Raw genomic sequence first — 14,491 nt, forward strand, 5'->3', positions numbered from 1 at the left:
TTAATCTAATTATAGACCTCAGAGAAACCAGCACACGAGATCACATATGGACATCCTTCATGCCGTTCCTGTCTGTGCCACTCAAGAAAGTTCAATGAACATCGAATGACACCATCACAAACAGTCAAACTGCAAACTAAGAAAATCAATTTGATTGAAACTACCATCCTCATTCCACTATCTAAAGATACTTCAAAATCAAATTTATGAATTTTCTCACCTGGCTGCTCTCCAAACACAGAAACTGAATTTATAATTTACTCAAACTATCAACTTTTGTTTTTATTTTACTTCCAAAGAAATGCCTCTTATTAAATTTCTTGATTATTCACATTATATACAGACCTAATTTAGACAAAACCTTACCTGCAATACTACCTCCTGAAATAAAATATCCTCATGTTCATCCTGTCCTAAATAATCATGAGGTTATGTGATTGCTAACCCATCATGTTGTGCCTAAGTAAACAACTAAAAAAAATACATTGACATAGAAAGGTAAAACCTGAATCTGATTATAACCCATATACGTTATTTATTTGGTTAAATCGTGGCTTCTGGGAATATCTGCTCTGGGGAATTTTTCAGTCCTTGGCTATTTTTCTCCTGATAGTCATTATATTAACCTCTCTAGTGCACTGTATCCTCTCAAGGGTTTTAAGTGCCTTTTGACAGCCACTCACATCAAAGTCTATCCATCAGGATTAGACAACTTGAGGAATTCAATGATCTGACTGCCCATCACCATGATGATGATATAACTGTTGGTAACAGCAACTACATGACTCTCCATCTTGACTACTCAACTAGTGGAAACTCCACATATGTAATTCTTCAGTGTGGCTACATCAACAGTGGAGACCAAGACTAGTTGGTCACACACTCACCTTGCTGAGAGAATGGCAAAAAGGGGGGAATTGTTAAAATTAAATACAAAATAGAGACAGAACTTGAGAATCCCCTGAGCAGACAATACCATTTAAGCCACGTAAGCAAAACCAAATCTAGCTTATTTCATGAATGGGAGCAAAACTTAACTTAGGCTATTTCTTATAAATGCCTCTGACAATCATAAAAGAAACTTAAAAGTCATCTTCCTAAAAATGGTACAAGATAATCACTTTCAACCAATCCCCTGCCATCTGGAAACTCCCATCGTAATTACCAATCATTATAAAGGTCCACAACTTCCTTATTTTCACTTTAGAAGCCATCCTGCATCTTCATATCAAGCCATCCTTGAGCTTCATATCAGTCTTTGAGTTTGGAAGCTCCCAGTTCACACACAATTAACTCTTACCAAATATTATTTATTTATTTGATGCTTTTAATTTTGCTATTTCTGGATTTTTTTTGTTTGTTTTGTTTTTTTGAGGAAGATTAGCCCTGAGCTGACATCTGGGCCCATCTTCCTCTACTTTATATGCAGGACATCTGCCACAACATGACTTGATAAGTGGTTCCCACGTCCACACCTGGGATCCGAACCAGCAAACCCCAGGCAGCTGAAGTGGATTGTGCCAACCCAACTGCTACTCCACTGGGCCAGCCCCTATTTCTGGACTTTTGACAGCACTTTCTGTGTGCCAGGTGCTATTCTGGGCACTGGGAATTTAACAGTAAAATATTTTTAAAAAGACACAAGTCTCTACCCTCATATAAGTTTTATTCTAGAATATATACAAAAAGAAACAAAATAAACAGCTAAACTGTATGACATGTTAGAGAATAAGTGCTTAGGAGAAAAATTAAGCAGAGATGGAGGAATAGGGGGTACAGAATGTTGGTGGGAGTTGCATTTCTAGGAAGTAGCCAGAAAAGCCATTATTGAGAAGACACATTTTAATAATATACTAAAGAAAGCAAGGGGATAAGTCATGCTTATATCTGGAGGAAGAATATTAAGACACAAAAAACAACCTGTGCAAAGGTTCTTAGGCAGAAACATCCCTGGTGTCATGTAAAAAGTTGGCAGGAACAATGGTTTAGGTGTGACGGTGGGTTCCAAGGATTGTTAGCATTTGCTATTGGAAATAAGCTGGAAATAATGGAGATGTGGTTGAAAATTAGTGGGTTGAAATTGAGATTTTAGAAGATTTTAAATTATTGGCAATTACAAGGTCTAAGGATGACCATGGGAGCGAGCAGCTAAGATTGATTAAACGACAAGATTCCTGGAAGAAAATGAGTCAATGGGTCAGTTTAGAAGTCAGCAAATTGGAAGGATCATCTATGTGGGTATTAAAATGACCAATTTTATCAATTTTTACCAAATTACCAAAAGACGTTGGAATGACAGTGAGGAAAAAGCCAACCTCTGCAAGGAATAAGGTGGAATGACCTCAGAAGCAGTAGGTGACTTTTGTAAATAAAAGTGGTGGGTGGCATAGTCTAATAGAAATTAAAAGCTAAGGATAATCATGGGTTAAAGAGTGGGTATGAGCTGGGAAGTAGCAATGAAAGGCAATCACAACAAAATCTCATCTTCAAGCCTTTGTCATGAGAGATGCGGAAGAGAAAACAGCCCCTACTTAAGTGGAAATAGCATATGGGGGAAGAACCAAGAAAGCAAGAAAATAAAGAAAATATTCACATAAGAGATTGAAAGTATAGGAGATTCTGTTTGTTATTTACCTGACATCCAGGAGATGTAATGAAAGAAGATTTGGGGAGGATGAAAGTTATGATGTGTAAAGGGAGTTTATGGTGCTGTAGGACATTTAGAAAGCAAAATTTTTAAATTATCATTAAAAAATTGACAGTCCTTAGTTTAAGAAACATTCATGCAATCTCTTCAAAGCCTGGGAACTCAAAACTCCTGGACTTGCTATTGGGCTTTTTGAAATAGCATAATCCACAAGAATATGAGCTGTGAAGACAAAGTTTTTCTTTTCTCATTGCCACCTAAAATAGTACTTGGCGATAATGGGGAGCTGATAAATATTTGTCAAAGTAAATTCTAATTTTGAGTAAAAAACGTTTCTGTGGATGTTCCAGGTGCCAGGTCCTGGGATAGAGACTGCTAGTGCTCCACCAAAATCTGTTCTCTCTTCTTCTGTAGAAACAGAGGGGCATCTGCGTTCATGGCCACCTGAGCACAGCCTACATTCTCCAGCCTTCTTTCCATCTAAATGCAGCTCTGTGACAAACTGCTTGTCAATTGGACATGAGGGGAAGGGCTACGTTAATTTACAGGCAGAAATCTAAAACATTGGATTGCACTCTTCAAGTTTATTTTCCCTTCTTGACATCTGATACCAGGTTGGTGGTGTCACGACTGTAGACGACAGTGCTCTATGGCAATGCTTCTCAAACTGCAATGTACATATGAAACTCCTAGGGGCAAGTTCAAATTATGATTCATTAAGTGTAGGATGGAGCCTAGGATTCTGCATTTCTAACAAGCTCCCAGGTGATGCCAGTGATGTTAACATTTGCCTCAGATTTTGAACATGAATACTATATCAGATGACCAAGGAGCAGCTTGGAAGCAACCTGGGTTCCTGAATAAAAAGGAGGAGATGCAGTGCCCTGCCAACCTTGACCATTTACATGGAATTGTTATACCAAAAAGAATAAACCTCTTATGCTTTAAACGACTACACCACCTGGTATCTCCTTTATAGAAATCTAGTCTTACTCAAAGTAATTACAGAACTCAAAAGTAAAGCATTCTTATAGAAACCAGCAGGTCCTAGTATTAGGGTCACCAAAGATGATGATTAGATTAGATTTGTCAAATTCTAAGCACTCAATAACAACAACAATAACAACAACTACCACAAACATTTACTGAGTTTCTGCTATCATCAAAGCACTCTACAACTGGCTTCATACATATTCCTGACCAAATGGACAAAAATCCATGCCTTCTTGGAGCTTACATTCTAGTGGGAACAGACAAGTTAAATAGTATGTTAGAGGATGATAAATGCTATTTAAAAAGGAAAAAATAGACCAAGCTAAAGGAACTGGAGTGCTGAAGGGAATGCTGCATTAAATATGGCATAAGGGAGCCCTCCTCGAGGAGAGATTAGAGTAATGTGGTGAGAAGGAGCTGCTGTTAGCCAAGCACCGTTCTGGAAGAGCATCTTAAACAGAGAAAATAGCTGAAGCAAACGCTGCAATGTGAAAGCCTACCTGATGTAGTCAAGGAATTACAAGGAAGCCAGTGTGGCTGGAACCGAGGGAGCAAGTGTGTAAGTACCAGAGAGGCCAAAGAGGCAATAGAAGGTCAAAACACTGTGAGGATTTTGCGCTTTTCTCTGACTGAAATGGAACTCTTTCACAGCTTTAAGCAGAGAAGTGTCCTGGTTTGCCTCTAGTTTTAAAAGGATCCTCTGTCTGCTGTGCTGAAAATGGACTTAGCAGAACAAGAGTAGAAGTAAGGAGAATTCTTAGAGTTTATGGTTTGATCTAAATGAGAGATGATGGAAGCTTAGACCAGGATGGTAGGAGAATTAGTGGGAAAGTATATAATATTCTGCATATATTTTGAAATCAAATTAAAAAATTTAATAGGTTAGTTGGGAGCTGTGATATCATCCAATTTAGACTCCATTTTTTTAGCCTAGGAAACTGGAAGGACGGAATTTCCTGGGGAAGGCCACAGGTAGAGTATGTTTAGAACAAGAATAATCAGTCATTAAATATAAAGATGGTATTAGATATATAAGGGAGGTGTAAGCAAGTCATTGAGTATAAAAGTCTGGCATTCAAGTGAAAGGTCTGAGATGGCATAAATTTGAGAGTCATCAGCATAGAGATGGTATTTAAAGCAATAAGAACTCTTGGTTATATTTTATTTATACAACATATGAAATGAAAATTCTCCTCTGAGATTTGGTGTCCTAAACACATGCGTTTTCAGAGATAGCTCAGGGAATCACAACTAATGGAAAAAAGAAAAAAGCTTCCTGATCACTAATGACTTTCCACAAACACTTTTGCCCAGAGGAGATTCCTACAATTCAAGATGAAAAGCTTCCTCCCCTCCATAATCTCATCTCCATCACTACTTCTCCTTTTCTCATTTCTTCTTCTGCTTTTATAATGTTAAACAATAGCAATTAATACCAATGCTAACTCTGTGGCAAAGCTGGCAAGGCAAATATCTTATGGACGCCTTATGCGACAAACCAGAAAATTCCCACCTCATGATCTATAGGGCTTGTACTTTGAGATATTTTCTAGTAAAGAATATGAGCTTTAAATAAATCTTCCAAACTTTTGTCATCAGATTGTGAAGGTCATTCAGTGGCATTATCCCCAAAGAGGAATGCTCACGCAAAACCTCTCAAAGTGGCATTTATGGTTCCATCTACCAAACTTCAGGGTCTCAGACCTGTAAAAAAGTAGTCTGAATTATATTTATTCTCAGAGATAGACTCATTGTCAGCTCCTTCATGGACTGACTCATTCTTGTCCATACTCATTAGTTAACAGTACTTGGACCAGACTATAAATTTAATGAGATCCATGAAAAATATAAATCAAAACACCAAAGTGCTTATCCCAGTCATTGGTCAATATCTTTCTCTCCCAGGAGGAAAATCTCTATAGGAAGCCCAATCACTACACAGAGTTTGCTTGATGAAGGTAGAATTCAAGAAATCATAGCCTGAAACTTCTCTCCTAATGCAGAAGCATTAGCAGCTGGTCAGTTTCATACATGAGTCAGTGCAATACTTCCCTGCACTATGACTGCACCTGATACCTAATGGAAGTTTTGCTTCCTTGATATATTTTGTTCTGTATTTCCAAGCTGGGAATCTCACTTCTGTGGACATCTTCTATTTTGTGGTGGATTATTATGACATTAGTTCTGTTTTTTTATGTCATTTATTGCCTTTTTCATATATGTGATCTCATCCATGAGGCATTGACTTTTATAGTATAAGCCTTGCAATTTTATAAAGTTGTCACCAATTCATCAACCAAAGATTAAGGAAGTGTCCACAGACTTAAATTACAAAAATAGGTATGTATATAAAACTAAATAGTATGAACATATGAAAATAATTAATATGACAAAGAAAAAGTATGTTAAAGCCAATGGAGAGAAACTATGAATCAATACAATGAATATGTTTATTCTAACTAGAAATGTCCCTGTTTGAATAGAAGGTCCTGAGTTATCTCTTTGTACATGTTCAAGAGGCAAAGGAAATGCCTATTTTTAAGGGTGTTACAAAGGGGAGATAAGCATCAAATAGGCGCTTAATTAGTTGAGATATACATATATATACTTCTCTGGGATCATAAGTTTCTTGTAGTGACTCTGGGCTGTTCACTGTTGAGCCAGAAAAGATAAAATCTAGATTTAGTAGAATCCAGAACCGATTTGCCAACAAAATGGATGAGTCGAAATCAGGGACCAGTTTTTCACCTTGGATCAGAAACGTGGAGAAGAGAAACACAAACAAGAATAATGTACAAAAAGGGAGCTACAGTTATAGTTACAACAGGATCTGGCTCATAAACTGCAAGGCAGAGAGAAGAGAGGAGTGGGATTATCCTCCCACAAATATTACTGTTCTTGATGTTCTGACACTTTTTGTGATATTGGCTGAAAATAAAACGTGTCTGTGCTCTGTGATCATCCTGCCTGTTTCTTCAAATGTCCTATTGAGAGAGGACTAGATTGCCCACCTTGGGATACAAACAGTTTTTCTTTTCTATCAATCCAATTTTGTTTAAACTATTATGAAACTAGCAATTGGAGCCTTCTGCTCTTTGCGACTTCAAGTAAGAGCTTGTTGCACCATAATTTTCTCATGTCATTTTTAACTTCTGCATTCCTCAAAGTGTAAATTATAAGGTTGAGCAAGGGTGTCCCAATAGTGTAAAATGCAGCCACCATCTTGTCTACTGGAAATGTGTTTAGGGGGTGAGTTTATGTAAATATACATGGAACAAAGAATAAAATGATAACAATAACGTGGGAGGTGCAAGTGGAGAGGGCATTCCTTCTTCACTGTGGTTACTCAGAGAATGTAAGATACAAATGTAGGAGATAAGCAGGATTATGAAACTCACCGTGCATATAGCCCCACTGTTAAACACCATGACATAAGTATCCATGCAGGCAAGTTTCAACAAAGGTTGCATATCACAGAAATATTGGTAGATGACATTGGGGGCCACAGAAGGTTAATTTCAAAACCAAGAGACTCTGTACTAAGGAATGGATACAAGACCCCAACCCCGCCGGTTTCGCCAAGGCACCACAGACATGCTGGCTCATGATAGTCGAGTACTGCAGGGGCTTACAAGTGGACACATAGCAATCAAAAGACCTGAGCATGAGCACCAAGATCTCCATGCACCCAAAGAAGTGAACTGCAAAGATCTGGGTCAGGCACTTATCGTAGGAGATGATTTTCTTCTCAGATACAGAATCTATAAGCAACTTAGGCGCAGTGGTTGTTGAGGAGCAGGGATCAGTAGAGGATAAGTAGAAAAGGAAAAAGTACATGGGGCTCCCAAGCATCCGGCTATATCTTATGGTCATCACAATAAGTAAATTCGCCAACAGGGTTGGGAGGTATAGAAACAGGAAGACCGCAAATACTATTTTCTCCTTTAGAACATCTTGTGTTAACCCAAGCAGAATGAACTCCTTCATCCTGCTATTCAGCTCCACAGCTACAGTGAATGTAGAAAGGACACAGGTGAGAAATGGTTCATCTGCAAAGAAAATTGGGAAAATGTTGACTTGGCAATAGCAGTGGACTCGGACTCTGAATTCCAAGTGTGTAGCTCTAATTCCATTAACACATAACTCTGTGGGCCTCAAAGTGTTGCTTGCACTATAATCACTTGGGAAACTGTTTTTGGTGATGATATCCATGCTTTAACTATGAGTATTGATTCAAGGTCTTCCTGTGTGGACCAAGATTTTTTGAGGAAAATAAAAAGCTTTCAAGTGATTGCGCCCTCTCCCATTGTCTGAGAATTAATGACTTTGCCGTATGATCTTGATCAAATCACGAACGTCTTGAAGCTTTTTTGTCATATGAAAATTAGAGTTAATAGACACTTCACGAAGTATATGTTTATGATATGTGTATGCAAAATGTATATACATCTTAATTACTGAAAAATAATATCCCTATATAATTTTAAAATAATATATTTGGAGACTCTCTACTAAGAAAACACAGTTTTTTGATTTGGACACCAATTTGCACCCATTATTCCTGACCTCTTAAGTATCTTGGTTTGATTGTGCTTTAAGAAGAAATCATTTCTCCAACTTTAGGCTCATGGTCGCCATAATTTTATCTTCATTTTCAGTCAGGGCACATAAGACATTTGGGTAAATCACTGAGTTCGGCATTATTGAGGAAAATTACTATATATTTGAAATAATCTATTACTCATGTTAGATGCATGGCATCAAGTTTCACACCCTCTGGATCCAAATTTATGTGCTGCTTGTTATATTTCTATAACCTGAATAATCTTTACTCACATATGATTCTCATACCACTAATGTCCAGAGGTTTGTATTCTTGCAATTTTTATTACTCTTAAAACATAATTTAAAAAAATTATTTCAGACTTGCAACATAAAAATATTTCCCATTGTTCTACTCTATTCTTTATTTCTATACAGACATATCTATATAATTTCAACCATCATGTAATATTATTATACTTTCTGATTTTCATTTTTGATTGTTAAAAGCCTTTGTCCATGTAATTAAAGAGTATCCATAACACAGTTACCCATTTTAGTAACTGTAAATTAACACATCACAATCTCATAATATAAATCTTATAATTTATTCTTATTTAACTTGTTTCCAAATTTTCACCCTAATACAAACTTTTGAAGAAAGCTCTTCTCATTTATATCTTGTTGTTTATTTTTAATAATTTCATCAAAATAAATTTCTAGGAGATTGTGGCCATAAAATATGAATATTTTCAAGGTTTTTATAGCCTTTCAATTTGATTGTTTCAATATTTATTAGACACATTTTAATTATAGAGTGAATATATTTGCATAAAAATATCCAAAGTTAAAAGTAGATTGCAAGGTGAAAAAACCATCCTTCAAAAATTTATAATTAACCAATCCCACACTGCAGAAGTAACTGTTAGCTCTTTCCTCATTCTTTCAGGTTTTTCAGGGTTATACATATATATATATATGTCTGGTTAAATATCCCTTTTTATGCACAAATTGAATCATTTCCCATTGTTTCTAAAATAATAGCAATAAGGCACAAATTTCTAATAAAAAACTAACTTGGGGCATTATCTTATTTGCTTGGTTAATAGACTTAAAATTATGTTATATATTTCTTTGATTAATGGTAAAGTGTAATATTTTGTATAGTTTTACTTCTTACATTTCATCTGTTTTCAATTATGCATATATTTTGTCAGTTAATTTTTTGATATCTTTAAGTTTTGAGCTCTTTTGGTATTTATTTTTAATTTTTTACAGTCAAATCTATCAATTTTTCTCCCCTTTCTAGTTTAGTTTATTACTTCAATTTGGGAGTTATCATCTTTCTTCTGTCTTATAATTTTCCTGTGTCTTTTAATATTAATGAGAAATGGTCTAGAATTTATTTCAGTATGTGTTTGGGGATATTCCTCCTCTTTCTGATCAATCACCAATCCTTCAATGAATCAATGAATCAAAGTCAAATCATTATATATTTACTAAGAACCTACTCATCTGCAGTCACTATAGTGTGTCACGGAAAGACATCTTCAACTTCTTTTTATTCAAGTTAGAGGGATAACATACTTCTAGATATGATAATTAATTACATAAGAATGACACACAGTTGTATGTGATAATACCAAATGAATTTTGATTTCAACAGTAAAAAAGTTCCCTAGAGAATGAATTGATTGGCTAGTGAAGATTAAAAAATGATAAAGAAGTGGAGTTACGGCTTTAATTGTGTTAAACTGTAGTTTCCAACAGGGTTCTCTGAAACTCAAGTATTCAATAAGCTTATACTGGGTTTCCCTAACTAAATCAATATTTCAATATTAGTAACTTAAATTGTCCATTTACCTCTAATAAATATACACATCTAAATAAAACTTTGTTTCTTCGCAATCCAGCTAAAATAATATTACTTCAGTGTGATAAACTAGAGATGATATAAAAACTACACAAGATCTGATTGGCAGTTCCAATTATCTCTGACAACTATAAAAGAGAAAATGAATTAACGATTACTTAGTTTCAATCCACTAAGTTCATATGGGGATGAAGACAAAAGGGAGGGAACATTTTGCTGTGAAGAGAGAAGTTAGGTGAGAAGAGCGAGTAAAAAATCATAAGGGGAGAAGCATGCATTGCTTCAGGTGAACAGAGATGATCTCCATAAAAAGTAGTCCCATCAAATCAAAAAGTTGTAAAAGATACATTTGTAGGCAGATAACTTACAACCATGAAAGCCAGGCCATGTAATTCCATTTTATTTTATTTTCAATAAGGAAAGAGAAGATTTGGGGACATAAAGACAGAAAAGCAGCACTTGACAAGATGTATGCATTACATTCACATCAACCATACCTGGGGTTTTATCATTCAATTTACCTATTTCCTACCACTCCTAGACCATCCTACCTCTCTGATTTTGGGGACATCACAGTAGTGAGCATCCTATTTTCGCTTCCTTAATCCCTAATTTTTACTTTTACCTGTTGAAATTTTAACCAGTTCAAATTATATTTGATGCTAGAAGTCTTCCCGCTTTTTTCCAGGTAATTTGGACATCTGCCTCTGTCTTCTATGCTCCTATATTACTATGGGCTTTGTTAAATATATGCATTTAATTGGATACAGCAATCCTAGCTTATACATTATTCTTGTTCTTTAATCTTATCATTCATACAGATTTTCACTTTTCTTATTTCATTTAACCTGCACATTTTCTTGAAAGGTGAGTATGGCCACTTCCCTTGTTCTTTTTTTAAAGATTGGCACCTGAGCTAACACCTGTTGCCAATTTTCTTTTTCTTTTCTTTCTTCTTCTTCTCCCCAAAGCCCCCCAGTAAATAGTTGTATATTCTAGTTGCAGGTCCATCTGGCTGTGCTATGTGGAATGCTGCCTCAGCATGGCCTGATGAGCAGTGTCATGCCCACACCCAGGATCAGAACCAGCAAAACCCTGGGCTGCCGAAGCAGAGCGCACGAACTTAACCACTCAGCCACGGGGCCAGCCCCTGCCTTATTCTTTTCTATGTACAAAGCTTAACCTCTGATACAGAAAGTTTTACCAGGTACAGTCAGGCTATAAGTAGAGTGGATGCTACTGGATAGCTTCTCTCTCTAGCATTCGCCCTCCGTGTCTTATAAAACACAAATCCCAATCATCGTGTAGATTGCATCCTAGAAAAGGCAAATCCTGAACCATCAGAGAAGGATGCCAATTGATATCTTAATTTCCTGTCCCAACTCCAAAATCAAATTCTGTAAACTGCACAGTGAGACAAATATCAAAGCAGACAACTAGATACCTAAGTGAATAATAGAGAAGAGGAGGAAAGGGCAGAGACTGAATGAAGTCAGAGCAGGAGAGAGGAGAGTGACAGTGAGCAGACACCATAGAAAGAAGAGTCAGAGGACAATACACAGAAAGATATAGAAAGGGGAGAGAATTAGAATTAATTCTAATAAAAATATTAGAAAAGCCAATTTGACCCAAGATTTCATAGAGAATTCAGCTTCTTTCTCCCTGACCACTGCACTATGACTTGCCCCAAAATCAGAGAGGAGATGAAGTTGTGGATCATGAGCAAGGGTTGCCAAGGAGCTTGAAAACTCAAGTGTATAGAAAGTGCAGCCATGTCTTATACTCTTTCCAACAAAACATCACCACTGACCTAAAACTCTTCAAATGAGGAGACGCCCAAAAAAAAAATTTCTGCCAGGCCGGCCTCAATGCCATGGTACAGATTAGTGCACACTTTGTGAACAGAGTTGCTTTTTTTTTTTCTTGAGGAAGATTAGCCCTGAACTAACATCCACCACCAATCCTCCTCTTTTTGCTGAGGAAGATTGGTCCTGAGCTAACATCCATGCCCATCCTCCTCTACTTTATATGTGGGATGCCTGCCACAGCATGGCTTGATAAGCGGTGCACAGCTCTACACCAGGGATCTGGGTGGGCGAACCCCAGGCCGCTGAAGCAGAGAGCATGAACCCAACCACTAAGCCGCCCGGTGGCCCCTGAACAGAGATGCTTTTGAGAGGTAGTACTGCTTTTTGCTGAGGCCAGAGAAGACTTAGGAACCCTGGACCACCATAACCTTTCATTGGTAGAAATACTCTCCGCAGCTCCATCACTTCTTAGAAGACACACTGAGCACAGTTTCCATCCAGTCAGGGGTCAGCCTGGTGGGGTAATAATTAAGTTTGCATGCCCTGCTTCAGAAGCCCGGCGTTTGCCAATCCGGATCCCGGGTGTGGACCTGACACCACTTGTCAAGCCAAGCTGTGGCGACATCCCACATAAAATAGAGGAATATTGGCACAGATGTTAGCTTAGCAACAATCTTCCTCAAGCAAAAAGATGAAAATAGGCAACAGAGGTTAGCTCAGGGCCAATCCTCCTCAGAAAAAAAAAAAAAAAAAAGATTCCATCAAATCAGTCTAGAGGAAGCAACATAAAAAAATATTTCAGACAGACTGAAAAACTTACCTCTTTTCTTATGAGCAAGTAGATGAATTCCAATAAAGTATATTTTTTGTACCTTCAGTTATAATTTACTTAGAAGATAAATCTTATGATGCCTGGATAAAACACGCAATTATACTTCATGGAGATTTATCAGTGCTTTCTATCACAGGAGGTTATGGAGAAAGGAGGACTCTGCATGTGGCCATAAGTCACACAGTTCCCGCCCAGAAGCGATAGGTTAAACAAAACAATATTCATAATGGAGCAGGAGAGAGTGTCATGAAAAATAGGGGAAGTTTCTTAATTTAGTTCTTGGAAACCTTTTGGAGAAAAACATTCCTGTGTTTTGAGAGAGAAATCTCTCTGAAGACAGCTCTCTTCCTAGAGTCTGTCTTTTGGAAAAATATGAGTTAAGTGTTTTCTTTTTATAGCATTAGATATTTATAGTAATTCCCACAAAATTTGCAAGTGCCTTTTAGCCTCAGAAGCTCCAAGGAAACCATTAGTCCCAACTCAGTCCCAAAGGATGTCCAATGAGCTACCTAGCACAGACAGTCCAATGGCAAAAGTAAACTTTGGACCCAGGTAGTTAAACTTCAACTCAACAGGATTTGCAGGTGGAGAAACTCTGTTCCGTTTTCCATGTCATTTGCTTAAGCTCTTCTCTTCTAGAGGCATGAAAGTCTTTGAAGCCAGTTAAAGGCTTAGAAAGATGAAATATGTAAGGGAGACATGAGTCCTGGCCCCACCACTTATCTCTAAGTGAATTTAAGCAAGTTTTTCAACCTCTTTAATTTCCTGTTGTTTCTTTGTAAATGGCCACTAGTAATAGTCATTATTTATTTAAAAATTATTAATGTTAAGTTCTCCCATTTCTAATTTTATCTATGTTTTTAAATCAATGTAGAGAGGAAGATAGGAAAGGAGGAAAAGAGAAAAGAATTCTTAAATACTCGTCTTATATATTTTCTTTTTCTGGTTAAAGATACATGCCCTTACACTTACAGGGAAGAAAGTTATATATTTGCTTTTGAATGGTTGCAACCTATTAAAGATGGGCTGGATTACATTACAACATTACTTTATTCCCTGGAAAACCATGTTAGTACCCAGCCGTCTGGCCTAAGAATTGCCTGCAAGGTATGACATTGCATGCTAGGTGCCTTAAATGAGGATGAATGAGAGGTCCAGGGTAGGAATGGAAGGAGAAAGATGGGAGACAAAATGAGGTGGGAGAATGCCATGAATAGATTGCACCATGCTTTGCAGTTTTACTGAAGTGTCTAGTGGCAGCCAACAAGCTCAAGTGTCTCAGAGAAAAATCAGATCCCCACATCTGGCCTTTTTTGTTAAAAACGGACTAGAAGAATCCCTAGGAAGGTTTTGGTATGTTACTTAAAGTTTTTGAGCCTCAGTTTCCCCATCAATTAAACAGCAAAGTGAAGACTTACCTTTAAAATGTTTCTATAAATACTAAAATATATTACATTTGAAAGGAAAGAATGCCTGCCTCAGAAAGTGTAGAGGAAATATTTGTGCTTTTATTAACCAGACTTAAACATGAAGAATTGAGGACCAAGGAAGTGAAATAACTCACCTAGGGTCATACAGCTAATGAGTAACAGAACTGAGCCTAGAATCCAAATCTCTTAAGTTCAATTCTAATGCTGTTTTTACTTTAATAAGGTATACAGTAGTGTCATAAGGTTTATTAGGCTAGAAAACAAAAGCAGTCCATGAATGAGTCCCTGCATTAAACTTCCATTAAAAAAGCCTGAAATTGACTCCCTACCTTTGAGGAAATGATTAAGCTTCCCAGTTCTGGTGGA

At 37.0% G+C, this 14,491-nt stretch overlaps 1 protein-coding gene across 23 annotated transcripts in view; it reads left to right on the forward strand.

Annotated features, from left to right (window-relative positions):
- LOC138916635 (ubiquitin carboxyl-terminal hydrolase 25-like) overlaps window positions 1-14,491 on the forward strand; it is a 156,186-nt gene that overhangs the window by 49,645 nt on the left and 92,050 nt on the right. The window contains exons 4-5 of one of the 23 annotated variants that reach the window (XR_011423934.1): window positions 1,430-1,590; window positions 2,998-6,598. The exons of 17 other annotated variants lie outside the window; for them this stretch is intronic. Coding sequence is in view for 5 of the 6 variants with exons in the window: in XM_070229598.1 (XP_070085699.1) it covers window positions 2,998-3,207 (210 nt within the window). In the remaining variant the exon portion in view is untranslated. Of the gene's footprint in view, window positions 1-1,429; window positions 1,640-2,997; window positions 7,932-11,054; window positions 14,429-14,491 lie in introns of those variants that run through there. 5 more of the 23 variants (XM_070229604.1, XM_070229610.1, XM_070229603.1 and 2 more) reach the window with 5 other exon arrangements.

This window comes from Equus caballus, chromosome 12, assembly GCF_041296265.1.
Source record: "Equus caballus isolate H_3958 breed thoroughbred chromosome 12, TB-T2T, whole genome shotgun sequence".
NCBI lineage: Eukaryota > Metazoa > Chordata > Mammalia > Perissodactyla > Equidae > Equus > Equus caballus.